The sequence below is a fragment of the Perca fluviatilis genome, chromosome 2 (assembly GCF_010015445.1).
Source record: "Perca fluviatilis chromosome 2, GENO_Pfluv_1.0, whole genome shotgun sequence".
In the NCBI taxonomy this organism is placed as follows: Eukaryota; Metazoa; Chordata; class Actinopteri; order Perciformes; family Percidae; genus Perca; species Perca fluviatilis.
This window is the reverse complement of record NC_053113.1, coordinates 20,928,436-20,949,811: the sequence shown is the minus strand read 5'-3', so window position 1 is coordinate 20,949,811 and position 21,376 is coordinate 20,928,436. Positions and strand designations below refer to the sequence as shown.

The 21,376-nt window shown below is 43.7% G+C and overlaps 1 protein-coding gene across 1 annotated transcript in view; it reads left to right on the top strand.

The window, feature by feature from the left end:
* The first annotated feature begins 832 nt into the window (after positions 1 to 832).
* LOC120574226 (limbic system associated membrane protein) overlaps positions 833 to 21,376 on the top strand; it is a 723,149-nt gene continuing 702,605 nt past the window's right edge. Inside the window, exon 1 of the mRNA XM_039824481.1 lies at positions 833 to 1,043. Within this exon, the coding sequence (XP_039680415.1) occupies positions 980 to 1,043 (64 nt within the window). The 5' untranslated portion in view covers positions 833 to 979. The remainder of the gene's footprint in view (positions 1,044 to 21,376) is intronic.

Here is a 21,376-nt window from a genome sequence, read left to right as displayed (position 1 = left end):
TGACTGTGACTGTGATGTCTTCTGTAACACAGTGGAGCCCAAGAGATCATCAGCAAGAAGCAGAACCCGCCAAAGTCCCTTACACAACGCTAAACACTGTTTAACAACAGGGGCCCACTTTAATTATTCATGCTTCACAAATCATTTGGTAGTCATTTATGAATATTTGATAATGGAGGCCTTTTTGAAAACGTTGAACTTGGTTATGCAAAATATTACTAAAATATTCGGAATAAACCAAGACAAATGCTTTGAACAGATTTTAAAAACATATAAATAATAAATGTGAATGTACATTTTTAATTATATGAATTGTGTTATACATATGTCGTGTTCTGTCATCATTATGTGGACGGCACAGGCCTATTATTGTGCTTGTTCTAAACAAACTATTGAATATCCTGTTGTCTCTTGATGAATTAAGATAATAACCCGATTATATTGTTGTTGTTTTTTAAATTTATGGTTATATATTAGACTTAGGCTATAGGGGGACGTTGTTATCAACTTTATGTAACATATTAACAATATTAATCAGCATAGGCTCCTTAAAAAGATATCACCATGGCAACCTCAATTAACCTTGCTTTATTCGAGACACGCTCTTCAAACCCGTCCTGAGACAACAGACTGATATAATGTGTGCAGCGGCTCATTGAGCTCAGCTAATAATGAACGGCAAGCTTGAGTTCTGCCTCGGAACAAATTCTCCTTTTCTCTAAAAGCGCTAGATGGCAGGGCAGGCCAGGCTATCAGCGCACAGCAGCCTGCAGGAGTGAGACAGAGTCCACTGTTTAGTTCTCCAGCACTTGTGCGGTTCGCATCGGCTGCTGCTGCTGCTTAGCTGTGTCACTTTGAAGGCATTGTTCCCCGAGGATAGCGCTTTACCTTCGTGGTCAAGACATTACCCGTGGACACCGACCCTCGTCAGGACATCAAGTTTCGTCTGGAGGAGCGTAGGACCCGATTAAAGGACACCATGCATTACTTCTGGATATACAGCGTTTGGATCCCCTGCGCCGCTTTTCTCTTCGGATTTCAAGGCAAGACTCTGCTCTTTCATTCTTTACTTTTGTAGTTACCAGTATCATTTTTTTTTAATATAGATTGCAATTGATGTGTAGTAATGTGGTATGGCGCAGTTTGGAGTCTTTGGGGATTGTTTGGGGCAGACTTGATTGCCTGTTCTAGTGCCTGTGGTGGTTCACCAGGCTCATGCTAATAATGCCTGGCTTTCTGAGTTCTGTCTGTTGCGCATCTCGGATATTGTATCTGCGTTTTGTGCGTGCTTGAAATGTCAAAATGACTTGTGTGTTACAAACCGCCGGTGCTCAGCAAGGTGGAGACGCACTCATTTGCAAACTTGATATGGGCTGGAGGAGTGGCACATACACATCAACTCTGCCTTTGTTTTGTAGGGAGACTCAAATACATTGAGGCAATTTCCAAAATGGTAAGATCAAAGCTATGATGAGGACTTACCTGTGACAGCTAGACAATAATCTGTTGCATTTTGTGTGAGTGCCTCATGTAGTCTACAGCAGCAGGTTCCGGTTCTCATCCTGTGAGGAGGAGAGCTTTGAGGGCCGGTGGCTCTCCTGGCAACTGGCTACTGTCATTTAGTGGCTGGTATTTTATAGTCCTATTATATGACACTGTGTGTCTGCATGCTTGTAACACTGCAGCTACTGTGAGCTCTATGGGAAAGAGGATCTCCTCCATCAGTTTACTGGTAACTCAGTCGGATGGAGACCTTTGACTCTGTTACTTTTCTGGTTGTTGCATATTTCAGGTGAGACCCTGGCAGGCTGACACACACACACACACACACACACACACACACACACACACACACACACACACACACACACACACACACACACCTAGGAAGTAAAGTAGAATTAGTGTGTGCAGAGATCAGACCAGCGGCGGAGTGGGACCAAAAAAATCTACCGGGAAATGTTGTTGACCACCGGCCCTCAGGGGACAGGGACAGGACTGACTGCATTGGAACTGACTGCTAAGCTAACTTATGCCACAGCCGGCCAAATTGAGAAAAGGAAAGCCACTGATACCCCTTTTCCACCAACAAGAACCAGGTGCTGGTTCAGAGCTAGAGCTAGTGCCGGTTTGGAGTTTGTTCGACTGACGAGCCTCCAAAGAACCGGTTTGCTTTTCCACAGGCTAAAGATCCAGCACAGAGCCAGGTCTTACTTCACTGTATACGCGTATCCTTTTCAGCAACAACGTTACGCGGCGGCGAAACACAAACACACCATCAACAATGGCGGACATTGCTTTGCTATTGATGTTCATGGCTTTTTGCGGGCCCACATCGGCATCCAAACTCGGCGGATCCAACGTGTTCGCGCGGCTCGCCTTTATAGTGCAAGAAAGCAGCTTGTTTCTTCCTCTGACCACTGCTGTTGTTGTTTAATCGCGTCCATCGCGTTTATATGCTAATTCAAAAATGGCGGTCACAAGTTTCTGTTTGTCTTGTTGGTCACGGTAACCCCGCCCCCAGCCGCTGACGTAAGCTGTTCTTACTTCTGGCCCAGCAATGATTTGGTGCTACTTAAGAACCACTTTTACTGGTTCGGAGCTGGTGCTTTGGTGGTCGAAAAAACAAAGAACCAATTTCAAACTAGGCTCTGGCTCCGAAGTAGCACCAGCTCTGTTTCACAGGATCTAAACAAACTTTTGAAGTGGTAGACATGTGGCATCATTAATTTGTCTCATATTTACCATGAGCTACTTTCAAATTTCACAAGCTTTTGGCTCGCTGGTAGCTAGTGCTAATTCCCATCTGTGCCTAGCTGTGACATGAGGTGCTTAGAAAAGTTGGCTTATTTCACCTGTAGTACCTTTACTCGTTGATGCCCGAAACATGCCCGTTATTTTGGAGCATTTTGCTGCCTCCTCCATAATTATTTTCCTTTTTGAGTCTGACCTTCACAGCGCCACCTTTCCATTTTCTTTTCTTTCCATCATTAGACTCACACACTGTCCGTTAACATTACCGATACAGTGTTGGCAACTATTTTCCAATGAAAGTAGCTAGCACCAGCTCAAAAAGTCGCTAAAAGTAGCTAGATGATGTCATATGCTCATTTGCATATGTGTGATGTCATTTCACAATAATTTGCATAAAGCTTAGTAGTTGTGTCAGCAAGGTAGATAGAAAGAAATGTAAATCTTTAGCCAAATAATCACAAATTCAATACAGGAATTTATTTTACCTTTTATAATTATTACTTAGGTAGCCTATCTTTGAAGTAAAAAAATCGAAAAAGATCGATAAAGAAGGCTGGCTTACCCAGGGCCAGGCCAGCTCAGCGGTGTCTTTCTCCCGTCGCGTTCCGCTGTCTCTCCTACCTACACCGGCCCCCGCACCCCGCACCCTTTCCCTTCTCCCCTTTCTACCTGCCTGCGCACAGTGCTGCTGCACATGAGGAGAGAGCACATAGGGGAGGGGCTGCTCCTCAGTCACAGAACAGAAAAGAGAAATGACTGTTTTGCTGGCCACAGGAGAGAAATATGCTGCGTTCATGCCACCTGGGAATAACAGAGACCGCCCCCGTGATTACGTTGGTTTTTCCAACTGCCAACATGGTCGGGATGCGTGTTCTTCTTCTTCTGTTATATTGGCATTTGGCATAACAACTTGTTGCATGACTGCCACCAACGGTTGGTCGTAGCCGAGAGCATCAGGTGTTTGAAAACATGGAGGCCACAATAACAAAAGATTTGCTGCTGTTTTCTTATCCGAGAATAGGACAGGTGTTTGTTTGTGTTATCTGCAGGACAACCAACGGGAAAGGACACGGATAATGTGTTGTTTTTTCATACATGGGCCTATTTATGAATAATTTTAAACATATTATGTCTGTGTATGTTTCTTGGGAGAGGCATTTCTCCACAATGAACAGTTTATTATCATTGAAATATTTTCAGTGAACCAACGTCGCCTACATCAAACGTCAGTTGTCAACAACGCGTCACCAACTGGGAAACTCGGTTAGCAAAATCTAGCCCGAGTTTCCCACCTCTGATTCCCACAGGAAGTGAAGTGAATGATGACGTTTTCACTCTGAAATTTTTTTTACCGATGTCTATGAACGCAGCAATACCTTGAGTGCTCGCTGGACAATACTGGCGACTTTTTTTTTCAGAAAGTCACTGTCTTTTCTACAGAAAGTCGCCAGATTTACACTACGGAGGTCTGAAAAGTCACTGAATCTAGCAACAAAGTCGCTGAGTTGGCAACACTGTACTGATAGACTTCCAAACAAGGACAAAAGAGGTGTTCGATGGCTTTACGTCATAGGCCGACCAGGGCTTTGCCATTTGGGCAGTGGCCGCTCACTGATCCCCCTATATTCCTGAAAATCCTAGACATGGTTGTGACCTGCACTTTGTTAGTGCTTTCTGATTAACCTGTGTTTGTGTTGAAATAAGAGGCTTCTGCTGTCTGCCGTACAGCGGCCGCACACCAGGCCACCGGCTGGTGTTGCTAAGAACTTGCTACTGTATGTTTAACTATTATCAGACCGGCCCTCGCAGCCTCGAAACACTACCGGCCTCCCGGGAAAAGTCCCGACTCTCCCGATTGCCACTCCGCTACTGGATCAGACTTGGCATGTATTTTAACTACTACGGTCCTTTGAGGTGAGGAGCTAAGTGATATTTAATGTCAGGCTTCAGTTTTTACATCCCAAGGTGGAGGATCAAAGTGTCCTTGTCTTCTTCTTTCTGGCTGCAGCTTTAAACCGGTGAAGTGCTGTATAGGTTGTGCTTCAGTGAGTCTGACATATTTTTGCTGTCAGGGATTCAACCTCTGAGGGCATTTGACAATATAAACCTGCACATTTGAGGACATCTTTGTCTGCATTGTGCTTTCACTGACTAAAACATGAGCTGCTGATAATGTTGAGTGTATCTGATATAATTGTGCACTGCAGTATGACTTTCATTTCTTTTGACTTGGATATTTCCTTCCATATTCTGAAGATGAATCCATAATAAATGAATTGAAGAAAAGGTTTTGAAATTTGAATAGACAGCTAGAGTGATATAACACTCCCTTTATTTCCAGCTTGAGGGAAACTATAACATTTATGCTTGTCTCTTAATAAATGCTGCTGTTAAAGTGAGTTTCTGCTAATTTTAATTTGACCCCACTGCAAACGTAGGGGCAATGATTGGGGGAAAAAAACTATGTCAGCAAAAATGTCTCACATTATATTTGGATATATACTTTTGTACTGGAAATTGTAATGAAAAGATGTACATGGCAGTGGCGGCTGGTGAAACTGTGCCAAACAACCAGCACTACTTTATTTAAACAACTATGTATTTTGTATTTAAGAAGAGCAAGACAATATGATTACAAGATTCAAGTTACAAACCTAAGAAGATAGTGACTCCGACTGAGTTTTTTTTTTTTAACTATATCCTCCCACCCACTACCAAAAAGCATGTTAACTACTTGAACATACATTTTGCTCTCCTTTCCTTCTGGCCAGCACATTTCTCAATGACTCTCTGATTAAAGTCAGTCATCTCAGTAACAAGTCTCTTTTCCATGGACAACATGGCCAGTGCATTCAGCCTCTCCTGGGTCATGGTGTTTCTGAGAAAAGATTTTATTCTTTTCAAGGTTGAGAAGCACCTCTGGTCATAGGTGTGGTAATGACAACAAGTTGGCACAGACAAGGTGGTCTGTGAAGGAGAAACGCTCCCTAGCGTGTCCCAGGATGGTGTCACAGACCGATAGAGATAATTGAAAAAAAATATATATATATATATATTTTTGTGGGGAGTTTATGACTTCATATTTCATTTGATCATTTATTTTTATGTTGCCAATTTATTCTTTACAGGATGCTGTTGTATAATATTAAACTTTTTTTGTAAGGAATCATCAAGCAAACAAAAAATGTTTTCTTGATGATATGTGGGCAGGACATCTCTGCAGCACAACAATAATGTAAAATGATATTTCGACTGATTTCTATAACAAAATCAGCTCTGCTGCAATCCTTTCACGGTCTTCTGGACTGAGCGCCCGGTGCCTCTTTGTTGGCCGAGAACCACTGCTTTGATCACCAATGGAATGGAGAGAGTTTCTGCAATGGACAAAGATAATTTATTATAATATTGGCAAAAGAGAAAGCGAGTTAATAATGAGAGAAAGCTAATAATGATTATATTACAGGAATACAGTTACTTGATCTTTTGTATTTCCTGTTGGAACTGTTGGATGCTCCCTTTGATATGGACCGAATCAATGTTCTTCTTCTGGAGCTTGGCATAGAGGAAGTCTACTTGTGGCATGCAGAGGTGGGTAGAGTAGCCAAAAATTATACTCAAGTAAAAGTACTGTTACTTCCGAATAATATGACTCAAGTAAAAGTAATCCAAATAAGTAAAAAAGTACTTGGGGAAAAAAACTACTCAAGTACTGAGTAATGGTTGATAACGTCTGATTTATTTTTAACACAAGAATTCAATCAGATGGAAAAAAATACTAAATAATCATCTTTAGGCATTACAAAATAGCTTAAATTAAAATAATCCAGGTAAATTCAAGTACTTTAAAAAATAAAATCAATAAAATAATAATACATAAATAATAAATAAGCACAAGTAACACAAATTTCCAAACCTTTATACTTTTTTTTTACCAGGCTTTGCAGGCAGAACTAGAACAATGGAGCTGCTGTTTCGCACTTTCACTAAGGTAAACATGCTTTCAATATGAGGCCAGAGGCCTGGACTACGAAGCAAGATTTGGTGTTAACGAGCTAACTTCAGGTTCAACCCAGGGTTTTCTGTAATACGAAGGTGGATCACTTGATACCGGGTTCAATCGCCGTGGTAACTTATGCTGAATACCTAACCTGGTCGGGAGCAGGTTATGTTGGAGATCAGAGATCAACTGGTGTAAAAGCTCCGCCTACTGACCAATCAATACTCGATTGATAAGGGCGTCACCGTTCTTAGAAGATCAGGCAGAGCTCGAGAGAGAGAGGGTGGGGGTAATTATGGTCAGATCTTGTGCCTAACTGATGGAGAAGTGATATTGATAAGCGTTTTGATTTACGCATCTAAAGCGTAGAATATTTTTTTTTTTTGCCAGCTGTCCTCCTGTTTTAGGAAGCAGCGACTGTTTTGCTACGACTGTAAAGGTAACCCGTCCTGCCGCTGAGATTGAGTATGGTCACGTGACGAGACTGCACAACTACGTTTGATTGGTGAAACAAAGTCACGTGGTAGAGCCTTTAGTGGAAGTCTCTCTCTCTCTCTGTCAAAATAAAACATTAAAATGAGGCATACGCGGGGGGGATACAAAAAATTACGCGTAGAATACCAAAGAGGTAAAAAGAAAAGTAACGAGCTCATTGTAGCCTAATGTAGCGGAGTAATAGTATATTTTCTTCTTCACGAATCTACTCAAGTAAAAGAAAAAAGTATAGTGATTTAAAACTACTCCTAGAAGTATATTTTTTCAAAAACTTACTCAAGTAAATGTAACAGAGTAAATGTAACTCGTTACTACCCACCTCTGTTGGCATGATGTGGTGATAAAGTTCCAGAAAGACCTTAAAATTCTGATCCTCCAGTAGCATGGCCAGGGCTCCTGCTTCTCTGACAGTATTGGGTTCAAAGTCACTTGAGTCTTGTATGCTCTCAAAACAGCGAATGAGATCCTCTCTGTGCTCAAAAACAGTATTAATAGTGCAGTAGCAATGGACTCAGCATAGCTGACTGCAGAGGGATGAACTCAAAAAATCTTTCCTGCACGTTGTTTTTGTTGGCTCAACAAAATGTCACACAGTCGATTATCCTGAACAGTATGTGTCGATTTTTTGTCACCTCTTCGTTGTGCCTTCTAATGCAAGAGGGTAAGCGTCTGTCAACAACCCGTTGCTCCTATTGCGCCATTTTGAAACTAACAATCACTCACCCGCCGTTAGCATTCCATTGACTTTGACAGCGAATAACTTTACATCTAAAGCGTTTAAATACTTTATTTGTCCATTGTTTATTTCTAAAGAAACACAACAATGTATAAAAGGCTCCATTACCTTGTATCTCACGTTATTGCTCCGTAGGCGTTTTTGTAAAAATAGGCTAACGATTGTGTCATAACCAAGCGACTTACTGTCGCACAGTAGAGAAATTACCATATAGTACAGCAGAAGCTCGCAGTCAGTTTCGACTTACATTAGCTGTTTAAGTTTAATTACTAATGATAACTAGCATTTTAGTTAGCGTGTGCCCATGTTTTCTCCTTACATATACCTACGCTCTCCGTCTCTGCAAGATTGGGAATGATTGCGATTTCTCTTGGCACAGCTACCAGAAGACAGGTTGCTCACGTCACTTCCACGTCTTCAAGCTCGGTTGGAGGCTGCGCAGTAAAGCTCAGCGCTCACTGGAAAAGTGCTTCTAATATCCTTCACTGGTCCAGAGCAATGGGATCTGTTGGTCCATTTTATATAATATCTATGTTCTAATGCCAATCCTGTAGCCTTCATCTAGTTGTTCAGCAATGCTAACTGTGCCGAAAAACGTTAGCTTCATGCTATTATCAAGATGTCTGCGCCTACTTTCATGATGTTTGCATTTTTCAGAGAGATGTTTTAGGTAGACTCTTACCCCCGTTGTTGTCCACAAAACCTCAGTGCCGACACTTTGTAATAAAAGACAGGTAAAGCAAAAAAAGGCATTGCTAACATCACATCCAGCCAGCCAACTCCATTTGGCATAACAAGAGCGGGTGAAGCCCCAGGTGTAGCTTTGTCCTCGGTCACTGGCCTACTGCTGCTGGATTTGTAAATCGGGTTGGTCCGGTCCGAAATCCTTTATCCTCTTTTTTTCCTTCCAGCGAATGCCTTGTGAAAGGGTTTTTTTGTAAATCAATGACAGAATTTGGTTTAACTGCTGCCATTATATCTGTGAAAGTGATCTGTGTCACTGTGTGATATGTCAGCCTAGCAAGGTTTGGAGGAGTGACGGTATCGCCTGCACAGTAGCAGCAAAGAGCGTAAAGTTAATTTGACAGGTGTCGAGAATCAGATTGGATAAAATAACATGTATCCAATTCTGATTCGCCAGAATGAGTGAGGCACGCCCGGAGGACAATTAGAGACCAGCTTCAGGTCACATGCTTGCCGAAAGTTTAAGGACTCAGACATCCATTTGTCCGGCGTCCCTGCCCATGAAACCAAATGAAATATATTGAAACATAGAAAATAGTAACCTGATTAAAGCCAGTTTTTATTAAATGCTGAGACTCTTACTACCAGCTGGCACATTGTATGAGTAAACTATTTTATTTTTTATTTTTATTTCATTTTTGTATACATACATATTTCTGGAATGATTGACAAGCCGCTACTGGTACATGGTGAAATTTTACAACAGAGCTGAATGGATCTAACCTGACTCCGCCAGATGGATTGCTTCACATTTGCTCGGCATATCCATCTGGGAACTTTCCGTTGGAGAACTTTTGGGAAGGGGCGAAAATACTGGTTAGCTGATTGGATAAACCATCTGTCTATCACCTATGTTGGTGATAGACGGGCCAAGTCAACCAATCAGATCAACGAAGCGTATGAAAATACAACAACAAGCCCCTGTTGCTGCAGGCAAAGCATAGCTCATTAGCTCAGCAAGCAAGCAACATGTCGGTAAAGAATATTTGCCGTTTGTGTAACGAGAATTTACGAATAAAAGGCACCCTTTCAGGTTCCCGGTCCATATTCCAAAAGAAGGATCCAAGAGAAAAAAGCATTAGCGAGCAGCTAACAGAATTAGGGCTACCGCTGTCTGAAAATACTGGTTAGCTGATTGGATAAACAATCTGTCAATCACCACCTAAACCCGCCTCAAAACCAACGCTGATTGGCCCGGTCGTTTGTAATGACATCAGGGAAGTGCTATGAATGTATTCCCTAAATACTTTAATGAAGATCTCATCCACTCTTTGATCTGACATAAATTGGCTTTTGTTAAATCATCCTGGAGAATGGCTTCTTGGCTTTTGGGACTGCAGCAGCATCAAGTATTTCACACGTTGCATACAATATCCACTGCAGATGTACATAGAAGTACACACACACACACACACACACACACACACAGAAAGTAAAGTAGCATCAGTGTGTGTCAGAGATCAGACTTAGCATGACTCATGAATTGAACAATATCACACAATAAGAACAGAGACACAAAACCAAAGCATCAAATTGTCTTTGGAATAAACGTGTTTGGCTGATCAGGGCTTATCCTATGTCTGGATTAAAAGATTGTATTAGATCCTGCTTGTCAATTTCAGGGTGTTATGGAATTGTATTTTGGGAATTGGTAGAACTTTTAATATTTTGAAAGAGCTTTCCCCAACAGGCTTAGTTAACAGTGAAATGAAATTTGACCATAGAGCAGAATGAGGTGAGAACAAGCTCTCTAAGTGGTGTAAAGCTAGAGAATTTCCCCTAAACTACTGTGCAGCTGCTTCACGGTTACAGCTTGGATTACATTTCAGGGGCAGCAGCCAGGTGTTTAAGCATCAGGCTCTCCAGTGATGTGCAGCAAAGCTGGAGAGAGAGGGGCAGAATACCCTAAGCCATTTGTCTGACAAACATCTGTAGCGATCGTTTTGGTTGTGAGGAATCTGAATACGACCTACTGTGAACACTAATGAATATTCCCTTAGCTCTGTGATTAAGGAGCAGTGCTGTGCCATCTATATTCTCCTGCCTTCCCAGGGGAAGAAGCAGACAGAGAAAATGCTGCAGGAAAAACATGAAAATAATGACCATTAACCCTCAGGAATTTACTCAGTATGGCTAAATATAAAAGTGGTATTTTGGATTAGTCTTAGCTTTGCTCGTGTGCATGGATTCTCATCATGTGAGGACAATTCAAATACATGTATGTGTTTCTGTTATAGATTCAGTTACACATTGAGTATGTAATCATGAAATGCATGGACAATCAGACTCATTCATCCATCTGTTGAAATTCCACCTCAGCATTCAGACTATATAATTTTATTTGGATGTCAACTACTTCCAAATCCAGAAAACCACAAGTGCAGAAATTAGAATAGAATAGAATATCTTTATTGTCATTGTAACAGATACAACGAAATTAAGTGCAGTCCTTGTCAGTGCCAAACATCTATGAGGTAATATATACCATAATAAATAATAAATACATACAATACAAAAAAAGCTACTACTGCAAACATAATATATTAATGCTAAAAACACATGGGAGACACACTCATACAGGCATCCACATTTAAAAATTGCACTTAGCCCTATTGAGGTAGATTAGTGGTAGGAACTATACTTTAGCAGCATTGTTAAATGCACTTATGGCTGTTGGATTGTAGTCTGTTCTTGATTTCATGGACCTGTATCTCCTGCCTGACGGCAGTAGTTCGAACAGTGCGTGACACGGTGTTATCCACACCAATACATCTATCGTATCAAATATCTACATGTACAACAGCCCTTGTTGGGTTGTGTTTGTATTAAAGGTGCTCTAAGCGATGTTTGGTGACGTTACTACTTGTTGACGTTCAAAGTATTTTCAAACAAAACGAAGACTAGCTCGCTCCTCCCTCCTCCTCATCCCGTTCCCTCCCTTCTGTGCTTCAGCACACTAAACCCCCCCCCCCCTCAAAAAAAACAAAAAACGAAAGCCGAATATGGCACTACTCAAGCCCACAACAGATGGGCATATTGACCTGAATGTAACATTACTTGGTAATACTAACACAATTTAGTGTCTCACATTAGACTTGTAAAGGTTAACTAAACATCCCATGTTTTAAGCAACTCAACACAAAACAATGGACCTCATGCTTTACAGCACATGTCAAACTCGAGGCCTGAGGGCCAAATCCGGCCCCTCGCAGGTTTTGATCTGGCCCGCATTTCAATTTAGGTTCACAATAACTTTAGGCCTACCTAGTTTTTGTTGCTTTTTTCGACATTTTTGACGCCTTTTTCCGGCGGTTTATGCGCTTTTTTTCAATGCTTTAGGCACTTTGTTTTAACGTTTTTTGACGCTTAACTCAATGTTGTGCCTATTCTGTCCTCACGATTGCGTGTCTGGGCAAGGCTAGACAGATAGCGAACAGAAACTCCAATAAACCGTTTTTAAGAAGATGTGTGGCTTTATTGATGGCCGTTTCTGTAAAACTGAAAGATACAATACAAAGCATGTATCAATATACTACACACATATACATATAAAATAATAATAACATGTAAATATGTCCATGTGTGAAATGACAGTTAACATAATGCAATTAACATTGGAGTTACTGCCTCTACGTTACAGCTAAGAGAGGAGGCTACAACTAAGGCAACACTAACACAGACAACCTCATCCACTGCCACGACATGGAAGAAAATCCGGCAAACACGTTAGAGACCAGTTCTGCCCGCCTCATGCTCTGGGAAAAGCTCAAGCACATCATCTACAAGTAAAGCAGCAGCCATTGCACGGCTAAGGCAGAAGCAGCAAAAGCACGAGTTGCATTTGCTGAAAAAGAAATGCAAATGAAGATAGAGAGGGCACGCTTAGATGCATCACTAGACATATTGAAAATGGAGAAAGAAGCAGCAGCTGCCATTGCTGAGGCAGAGGTCCTTGAAGCAGCCGCAGACACCAATGGGGAAAAACGTAGCTGCAAAATAGACCTCCCACTCAAGCCTAAAGACCCTGAAGAGCGTACTTCTGAATATGTGCTTCAACATTCCGTATCACACAAAAGCCTTCAGTCAATGCCGGGAATGGAACCCATTAATGAGTATGAGCTAGGATATGTAACTTCTATGCCGCAGCAAGATAGAATTGTTCCAGTTCCACACATTAACCAAGTGAAGGACGACAACACCCTCCTTCCAAGTAATGTTCATACACAACAGGCAGTGAAGGTTGAACCTAAAACAGACCAGACCTATACTGCTAAAGGGAGGGAGAGCGATGGTTGGATCAGGAGAGGAGGAATAAATGACCGCAACCATCCACCAGCTCCCCACCACAGCACTCCATTAGCAGGTAACCCACATGACAGTCAAGGCATGACAAACTTTGTGAGGTTCTTTGCTCGCCGTGAACTTGTCAGCACTGGACTACTACAGTTTGATGATCGCCCTGAAAGCTTCAGAGCCTGGCGAGCTTCATTCCTCAATGCAATCAGAGGCCTAGACCTATCAGCTGGGGAGGAGATGGACCTCTTAGTCAAATGGCTAGGAAATGAGTCTGCTGGACATGCAAGGCGGATCAGGGCGGTTAATGTAAACCAACCTGAAAGAGGTCTTACAATGGTGTGGGAAAGACTGGAGCAGTGTTATGGATCGCCAGAGGCCGTAGAGAGTGCACTCTTCAAGAGACTTGATGCCTTCCCCACGATACATAATAAAGATCCTCAGAAATTGAGAGAGCTGGGGGATCTGTTGATGGAGGTTCTTTCCGCCAAGGCTGAGGGAGATCTGCCGGGCCTAGCCTTCCTGGATACCTCACGTGCGCGTCAACCCCATTGCAAAAAGTTACCCTATAACCTGCAAGAGAAATGGATAAATGAAGGCACACGGTACAAACAACAGAACAGAATACCGTTTCCACCATTTCCCTTTTCGTGGACTTTGTCTGCCATCAAGCAACCACTAGGGAATGACCCTAGCTTCGACCTCACCATGTTCAACACGGCCCTGTCCAAATCAGACAAGCCTGCCCCCAAACAAAGCAACCAGAGAGCACCTATTTCAGTCCATAAAACTGAAGTGTCTTATCCCTCTAATGCCGAGAGGACCGAAAAGAAGACTGAGGAGCCTGACAGGCAGTGCCCCATACATAGGAAGCCTCACCCTCTGCAAAGATGTCGCAGTTTTAGAGGGAAATCTCTTGAAGACTGAAAAGCCGTTCTTAAAGACAACAGGATATGTTTCAGATGTTGCGCATCAACATCGCATCTTGCCAGGAACTGCAAGGTCAGTGTGAAATGCTCAGAGTGTGAGAGTGAAGGTCACAACACAGCTTTACATCCTGGACCTCCGCACTGGATCGTTAAGACCACAGACCCTGCCATAGAGCATGGCGGGGAGGAACAAAGTGTTTCCGCTGATGTTGCAGCCCTGTGTACGAGCGCGTCTGTGGTGGAGACCCAAGTGGCAGGTCTTGCTCCAAGATCTGTCTAGTTAGAGTCTTTAAGTCGAGTCATCCAGACAGAGCAGTAAGCCTATACGCTATCCTCGATGACCAAAGTAACAGGTCATTGGCTCGGCCAGAGTTCTTTGATCTTTTCAAGGAAGAAGGGCCCAGGTCACCTTACTCCCTGAAGACATGTGCAGGAGTGACAGAGACAGCTGGAAGACGGGCGAGTGATTACCAAATCAAATCTCTGGATGGTCAGGTGTGTCTACCTCTCCCTACACTGATCGAATGTAATCAGATCCCTAACAATAGATCAGAAATCCCCACCCCAGATGCTGCACTTCACCATGCTCACCTTACATCTGTAGCTCTTCAGATTCCTGAAATCGACCACAAAGCCCCAATCTTGCTTCTCCTAGGAAGGGACATCATAAGAGTGCACAAGGTTAGGGAACAGATCAATGGGCCCCACGATGCCCCCTATGCTCAGAGGCTCGACTTAGGGTGGGTCATCGTTGGAGATGTCTGTTCGGAAATGTTCATAAACCATCCACTGTGAACACCCTCTTTACAAGCACGCTAGAGAATGGTCGCCCATCTCTCTTTCAACCTTGTCCCAACCGGCTCCTCATCAAAGAAAGATACAGCGACTCTCTGTCAAAAGTCCTCATCACGGGATACCTCACAGATGATACCGACTGTGACAAAGAGGAAAATCACCTTGGGTGTACGGTATTCAAAAAGGACGAAGCCGATAATAAAACGTCTCTCTCGATTGAAGACAAGGCCTTCCTAAAGATAATGGAACAAGGACTTCAAAAGGATGATGCTAACAACTGGGTCGCCTCTCCCCTTCAAGTCACAGAGACGCGCCCTTCCCAACAATCGAGCACAGGCACTGAAACGGCTCTCTGCACTCAGCGCGCAACTTCGACAGGAAACCGGAAATGAGAGACCATTTCCTTTCATTCATGGAAAAAATATTCCAAAATGACCATGCAGAGATTGCTCCTCCTCTGAGGGAAGAAGAGGAACGTTGGTACCTCCCAACCTTTGGCGTTTACCACCCGAAGAAACCAGGTCAGATTCGGGTGGTATTCGATTCCAGTGCACAATATGAAGGGGTTTCGCTGAATGATGTACTTTTAACAGGTCCAGATCTTAACAACACCCTTCTCGGAGTCCTGATTCGTTTCAGAAAAGAGTCCATCGCGCGGTTACAGCGGATATACAGCAAATGTTTCACTCTTTTCTGGTTAGAGAGGAGGACAGGGACTTCTTGAGATTCCTTTGGTTTAAGGATAACGACCTTCACAAGGACATCATCGAATACCGCATGAAAGTGCACGTTTTTGGCAACAGCCCCTCTCCAGCTGTTGCTATCTACGGCCTTAAACGTACAGCGCAGGATGGCGAGACTGACTTCGGGTTGGATGTCAAGCAGTTCATATATCAGGATTTCTATGTGGACGATGGCTTGAAGTCACTGCCCTCTAAAGAAGCTGCCATCAGCTTGCTCAAAAGAACACAAGACACACTTGCCTGCTCGAACCTCAGGTTGCATAAGATCGCATCAAATAGCAGTGAGGTAATGAGAGTCTTTCCCTCCCAAGACTATGCAAACAACTTGAAGGATCTGGAGCTTGGTACAGAACCGTTGACCGCATAACGTAGCCTTGGAATCATTTGGGAGCTTGAGACGGATAACGTTTACATTCCAGGTTGTAGACGAAGATAAGCAATACACTTTCGTCGAGGTGTCCTGTCTACAGTTAACAGTCTATACGACCCACTGGGATTCGTTGCTCCAGTTACCATCCAAGGCAAAGCTATCCTTCGTGAGCTCACCATGGAAGTGGGTGACTGGGACTCCCCATTACCTTCTGATAAAGGCAAGCTGTGGATAGCATGGAGAGACTCCCTGAAAGATCTGGAAAGTCTCCATATCCCAAGAACATATGCACCAGTCTCCCTTTCCAAAGCTCAACGGCAAGAACTTTGTATCTTCTGTGATGCTTCAACCACAGCAATAGCCGCAGTTGCCTATATCAAAGTTACAGATGCTGAAGGAGAACGCCATGTAGGGTTTGTTCTAGGTAAGGCAAAACTTGCACCACGACCAGAACACACGATACCGAGATTGGAGCTGTGCGCAGCAGTGTTGGCAGTGGAGTTAGCTGAGCTCGTCACTTCAGAAATCAATGTTGACCTGGATGCCACACATTAATACATGGACAGTAAGGTCGTGTTGGGTTACATCTACAATGAGACTAGACGGTTATACGTCTATGTAAGCAATAGAGTACAGCACATACGAAGATCAACACGACCTGAACAGTGGCACCATGTCCCCACCGAGCTCAACCCAGCAGATTATGCAACGAGGGCCGTCCCCGCAGCTCAATTAAAGGACACCACATGGCTGACAGGGCCAGCTTTTTTGACAAACCCTGAACCTAGTCTTCCTGAGGAGGATATCTTTGAAATTGCAGATCCAAAATCGGATCCAGAAGTTCGACCTCAAGTGTCTACTCTGAGCACCGCTGCCTCAAATGCACAGCTTGGATCCGCAGCCAGAAGTTTTCAAGCTGGAGGTCATTGACTCGTGCTGTTACTTGCTTGATCCCGTGGCTCGACTCTTCAAGAAAACATCAGCATTAGGACCAAGTAAATGCAAAGGCTGGCATTACTGCCAGACGGCATACACAGTGGATGAGCTCTCTCAATCCAAAGATCTCATTATTCGTACAGTGCAGCAGGAAAGCTATGCCACAGAGCTTGAATGCTTAGGCAACCAGGAAGAAATCCCGAAAACAGCACTCTTAAAGTGATGGTTCGAAGTAATTTCACCCTAGGGTCCTTTGCACCATGACCTCGAGCCAAACACCCCCAAAACTTTTTCACCTGGGTCTAACATTGGGAGCGTTAGCGTAGAGTAGCGTTAACCGCTGGATAGCTTAAGCGCAGAGGCTAATGGATCCGAAGTGTCTCTTAACATTACCCCACTAATAATGCCCAAAATGATACAAGGTCTACACTAGTATATATAGGTTATGCACTCATAAAACGATGGATTGGAAAGTTTGTAAGTACACCAGAAGTTTATGTAAATAACACTTGCCTGCTGGCTCTGCTCTCTGCTGTTGTTGTTGCTGCTGTGAGACGAGTGCTTAGGGCGTCTACAAATTACTACACCGAAGAGATGCAACAAAAATATTTTTAGTTTAACTTATTTTTTAAAGTAAGTGCTGTAGTATAACTAGCAGGAGACAAGTAATAATTGAGGTAAGTTTGGAGACATTACCTTATTTAATCATTAAATTAATAAATATTTTTGTTGCATCTCTTTGCGTGTAGTAATTTATAGATGTCCTTAAGCACTCTTACTGCCCGGTAGTAACAGCAGCAGCAGCAGAGAGCAGAGAGCAGAAGAGAGCAGGCAAGTGTTCATAAACTTCTGGTGTACTTACAAACTTTACAATCCATCGTTTTATGAGTGCATAACCTATTTGTACTAGTGTAGACGTTTGGTATCCTTTCGGGCATTATTAGTTGGGTAATGTTAAGAGACACTTCGGATCCATTAGCCTCTGCGCTAAGCTATTCAGCTGATAACGCTACTCGCTAAACGCTCCCAATGTTCACCCGAGGTGAAAAAGCTTCTGGGGGGTGTTTGGCTCGAGGTCATGGTGCAAAGGACCCTAGGGTGAAACTACTCCGAACCATCACTTTAGAAACTGGATCCATTCATCGATAATAACGGCTTATTGAGAGTCGGAGGCCGGATCACAGAGGCAAAATTGGAAAGTGATGAAAAGAACCCTATAATAATTCCTGGTAGCCACCACATCACAAGGTTAGCGTGCGTCAATACCACGAACAGACACGTCATCAAGGGGCCTTTTACAGAGGGTGCTATTCGCACTGCTGGCCTGTGGATAGTTGGAATGAGAAGACATGTAAGCAGCGTCATCTACAAGTGTGTCACATGCCGCAAACTCCGTGGCACATTTCTCCCAGAAAATGGCCAACTTACCTGCAGATAGGCTAAGCATTGAGCCTCCCTTCACGAATGTTGGTCTGGACGTGTTTGGGCCCTGGTCCGTTCTCGCAAGGCAAACAAGAGGTGGCCACTCTAACAACAAACGTTGGGCAGTGATCTTTACCTGTCTAAGTATCAGGGCAGTGCACTTTGAGGTCATTGAGTCCTTGGATACTTCAAGCTTTATAAATGCCCTCAGACGGTTCATTTCCATCCGCGGTCCAGTGAAACATATCCGCTCGGATAGAGGCACCAATTTCATCGGGGCCTGCAAGGAGCTCAAGGTTCCATCAAACATAGATAGTTTCCGTGTGACGAGGTACCTATCTGAACAGGGCTGCACATGGACATTCAATCCACCTCACTCCTCTCACATGGGCGGTGTATGGGAGAGGATGATAGGCATAGCCCGGAGAATCTTGGATTCCATGTTCCAGCAGGAAGGATCCTCAAAGCTCACTCATGAGACTCTCGCAACTCTTCTGGCAGAAGTAGCAGCCATCATAAACGCTAGACCCTTGGGTCCAATATCCGCTGATCCTGCAGATCCAATGATACTCACCCCTTCTACCCTTCTCACTCAGAAGGTGGGCCCTTTCCCTGCTCCTTCTGGTCAGTTTGGCACCAAAGATCTCTATAAGCGGCATTGGCGTCAGGTTCAAGTCCTTGCAGATGTCTTCTGGAACAAATGGAGGAAGCAGTACCTTTCTACGTTAGCAGACTTCGAGGTAAATGGCATTCAAGCAAGCCAAACATTGATGCCGGAAGTATTGTCCTCATGAAAGACTCCCAAGCCGAAAGGAATGAATGGCCAATGGCATTGGTCACTAAGGTATTCCCAAGCAAAGATGGGAAGGTCCGCAGTGTAGAGATCAAGATCTCTAGACACTATGGAACCAAGCTCTTCCTTAGGCCTGTCACAGACTTAGTCGTCCTTCTCTCCGAAGAAGACTACAAGAGCCAGTAGTGACTTTCAAACACTGTTCTTCAGGAGGGAAGTGTATTGGTGTTATCTATAGATACCAGGCGGGGAGTGTTCTGTCCCCATCAGCACATTAGTTCACTTAAATGTTTTTCTTCTCCCATTGCTGGCAGTAGTTGTTTCACATGCCTGTGTTCCTTTAAGAACTGTGGGACTGTTGCACCATGGGATCTAGTCAGGAAGTTTAATGTGAGCAGGACAGCCTCATGGTTTTGTGTTATCTCTCCATACTATCCACGTCAATCTTCCACGTTCCATGCCTTGGGCAGCATTCTCGGTACGTAAAATAGATGCTGACATACTGTTCTTATATATTTGTTAAGTATTGTCAGTAAGTTTGATGTGCAATATGTATATTTTTGATAATGATTGACAGCTCATATTGGACTGAGAGTGGGCTTCAGTGGGCTGGTTTGCCACTGTTATCTTGGGTTGTGCTACATGTAGGTATATTTTGGTTTGTTTAGATGAACAATGTGGGTTATATTACATACATCGAATAGCAATACATGACATATTTCATTTGTTTCAGCCTGCATGTTAGCTACTGTGTGTACTACCGCATTGCAGTAGCGTGTAGTTATATTGTTTTTACAACCGTCATTGTATAATGTTTGCGACTCCTCAATATGTAAGTAACAGGTAATTTTGTTTCATTTCCCAGTTTCACCCTTTCTAATCAAATAAATGGAGTTAAGATGATCCCAGTCTCCAGTGTTTGATGGTGGAAGGTGTTTAGCTGCTGGTCAGATTGCACAGGGTTACGTGCATGCAGGACAAGACAAGGACGACGTCACCTCTTTGAATGTTGGGTCTCTCTCCTTGCCACTTCCTCCTCGTCTGCAATGTCGCAAGATACTCTTGTCTCCACTTTTTCCAGAAACTGTCGGCGAGACTTTGGACTTGTCTCCACTGGCTTTTGTACAGGTCTTTGAGCTCAAAGTCTCCGGGAGGTGCTGACACAACGCTAGCTTTCTGAGTCAGAAGCATTGCAGGTGAGAGAACTTCAGGCGTCTCAGGATCAGTTGAAACAGGAACTAAAGGTCTGGCGTTTATTATGGCCATGACTTCTGCCATAAGAGTGGTCAATACCTCATGTGTGAGACGAGTGGTTGAGGTTTTTAGCAGGAGACCATCAAGAATACGTCGGACAACACCAATCATTCTCTCCCACACTCCTCCCATGTGAGATGAGTGAGGTACATTGAATGTCCAAGTACAGCCGTGGTCCATCAAGTAGCCTTTGATCTCTGGGTCATGGACATTCATTTCCAGTTCCTTGCAGGCTCCAATAAAGTTTGTACCTCGGTCCGATCGAAGGTGCTTGACTGGTCCTCTAATTGACAAGAATCGACGCAAGGCGTTAACAAAGCTGGAAGTTGACATTGATTCTATAACTTCCAGATGAACTGCACGAGTACTCAAGCAGGTACATAGAACAGCCCATCTTTTGCTTTCAGCACTGTTCCTTCTTGTGTGGTGGGACGTGATACCCCATGGCCCGAAAACATCTAGTCCTACATGAGTGAATGGCGGATCCACAGTCACTCTGTCCGCTGGCAAGTCAGACATTTTTTGCTCCCCTAGCCTTCCTCTTAATTTCCTGCAAGTGACACATTTATGGACCACACTGGAAACGAGCCTCTTGCCTCCCCTGATCCAAAGTCCTGCTGTGCGCAATGCACCCTCAGTAAACTGACGACCTTGGTGGGCTACTTGGTGATGGTAATGCCTGACCAGTAGAGTGGCAACATGATGACTGGCTGGGATTATCAGCGGGTGTTTTTCCAGCTCGGATAAATCAGTTGACTGCAAGCGACCTCCAACTCTCATCAACCCTTCCGTATCCATAAAGGGATCAAGTTCCTTGAGAGCGCTTTGGTTGGAGATCTCCTCTCCTTTTTTGAGGCTCTCAACTTCTTCTTTATAGACTTCATGCTGTACACACTGGATGATGACGGTCTTTGCTTGTGAGAGTTCTGCAGTGTGCAGCTTGTTGCAGCAGTGCCAGCCTGTACAGTTCTCTGTACAAGAAGTCTGGGAAAATGACCTTGCAATATGAGTAAGTGTTGCCATACCTCTCGCGAGAGACTTCCAGCTTGAGAAGCGTTCAAATCTGTTGGACCCAAGCAACTGTTCTGTGACCTTTGTGACAAGGGCGGTCACTT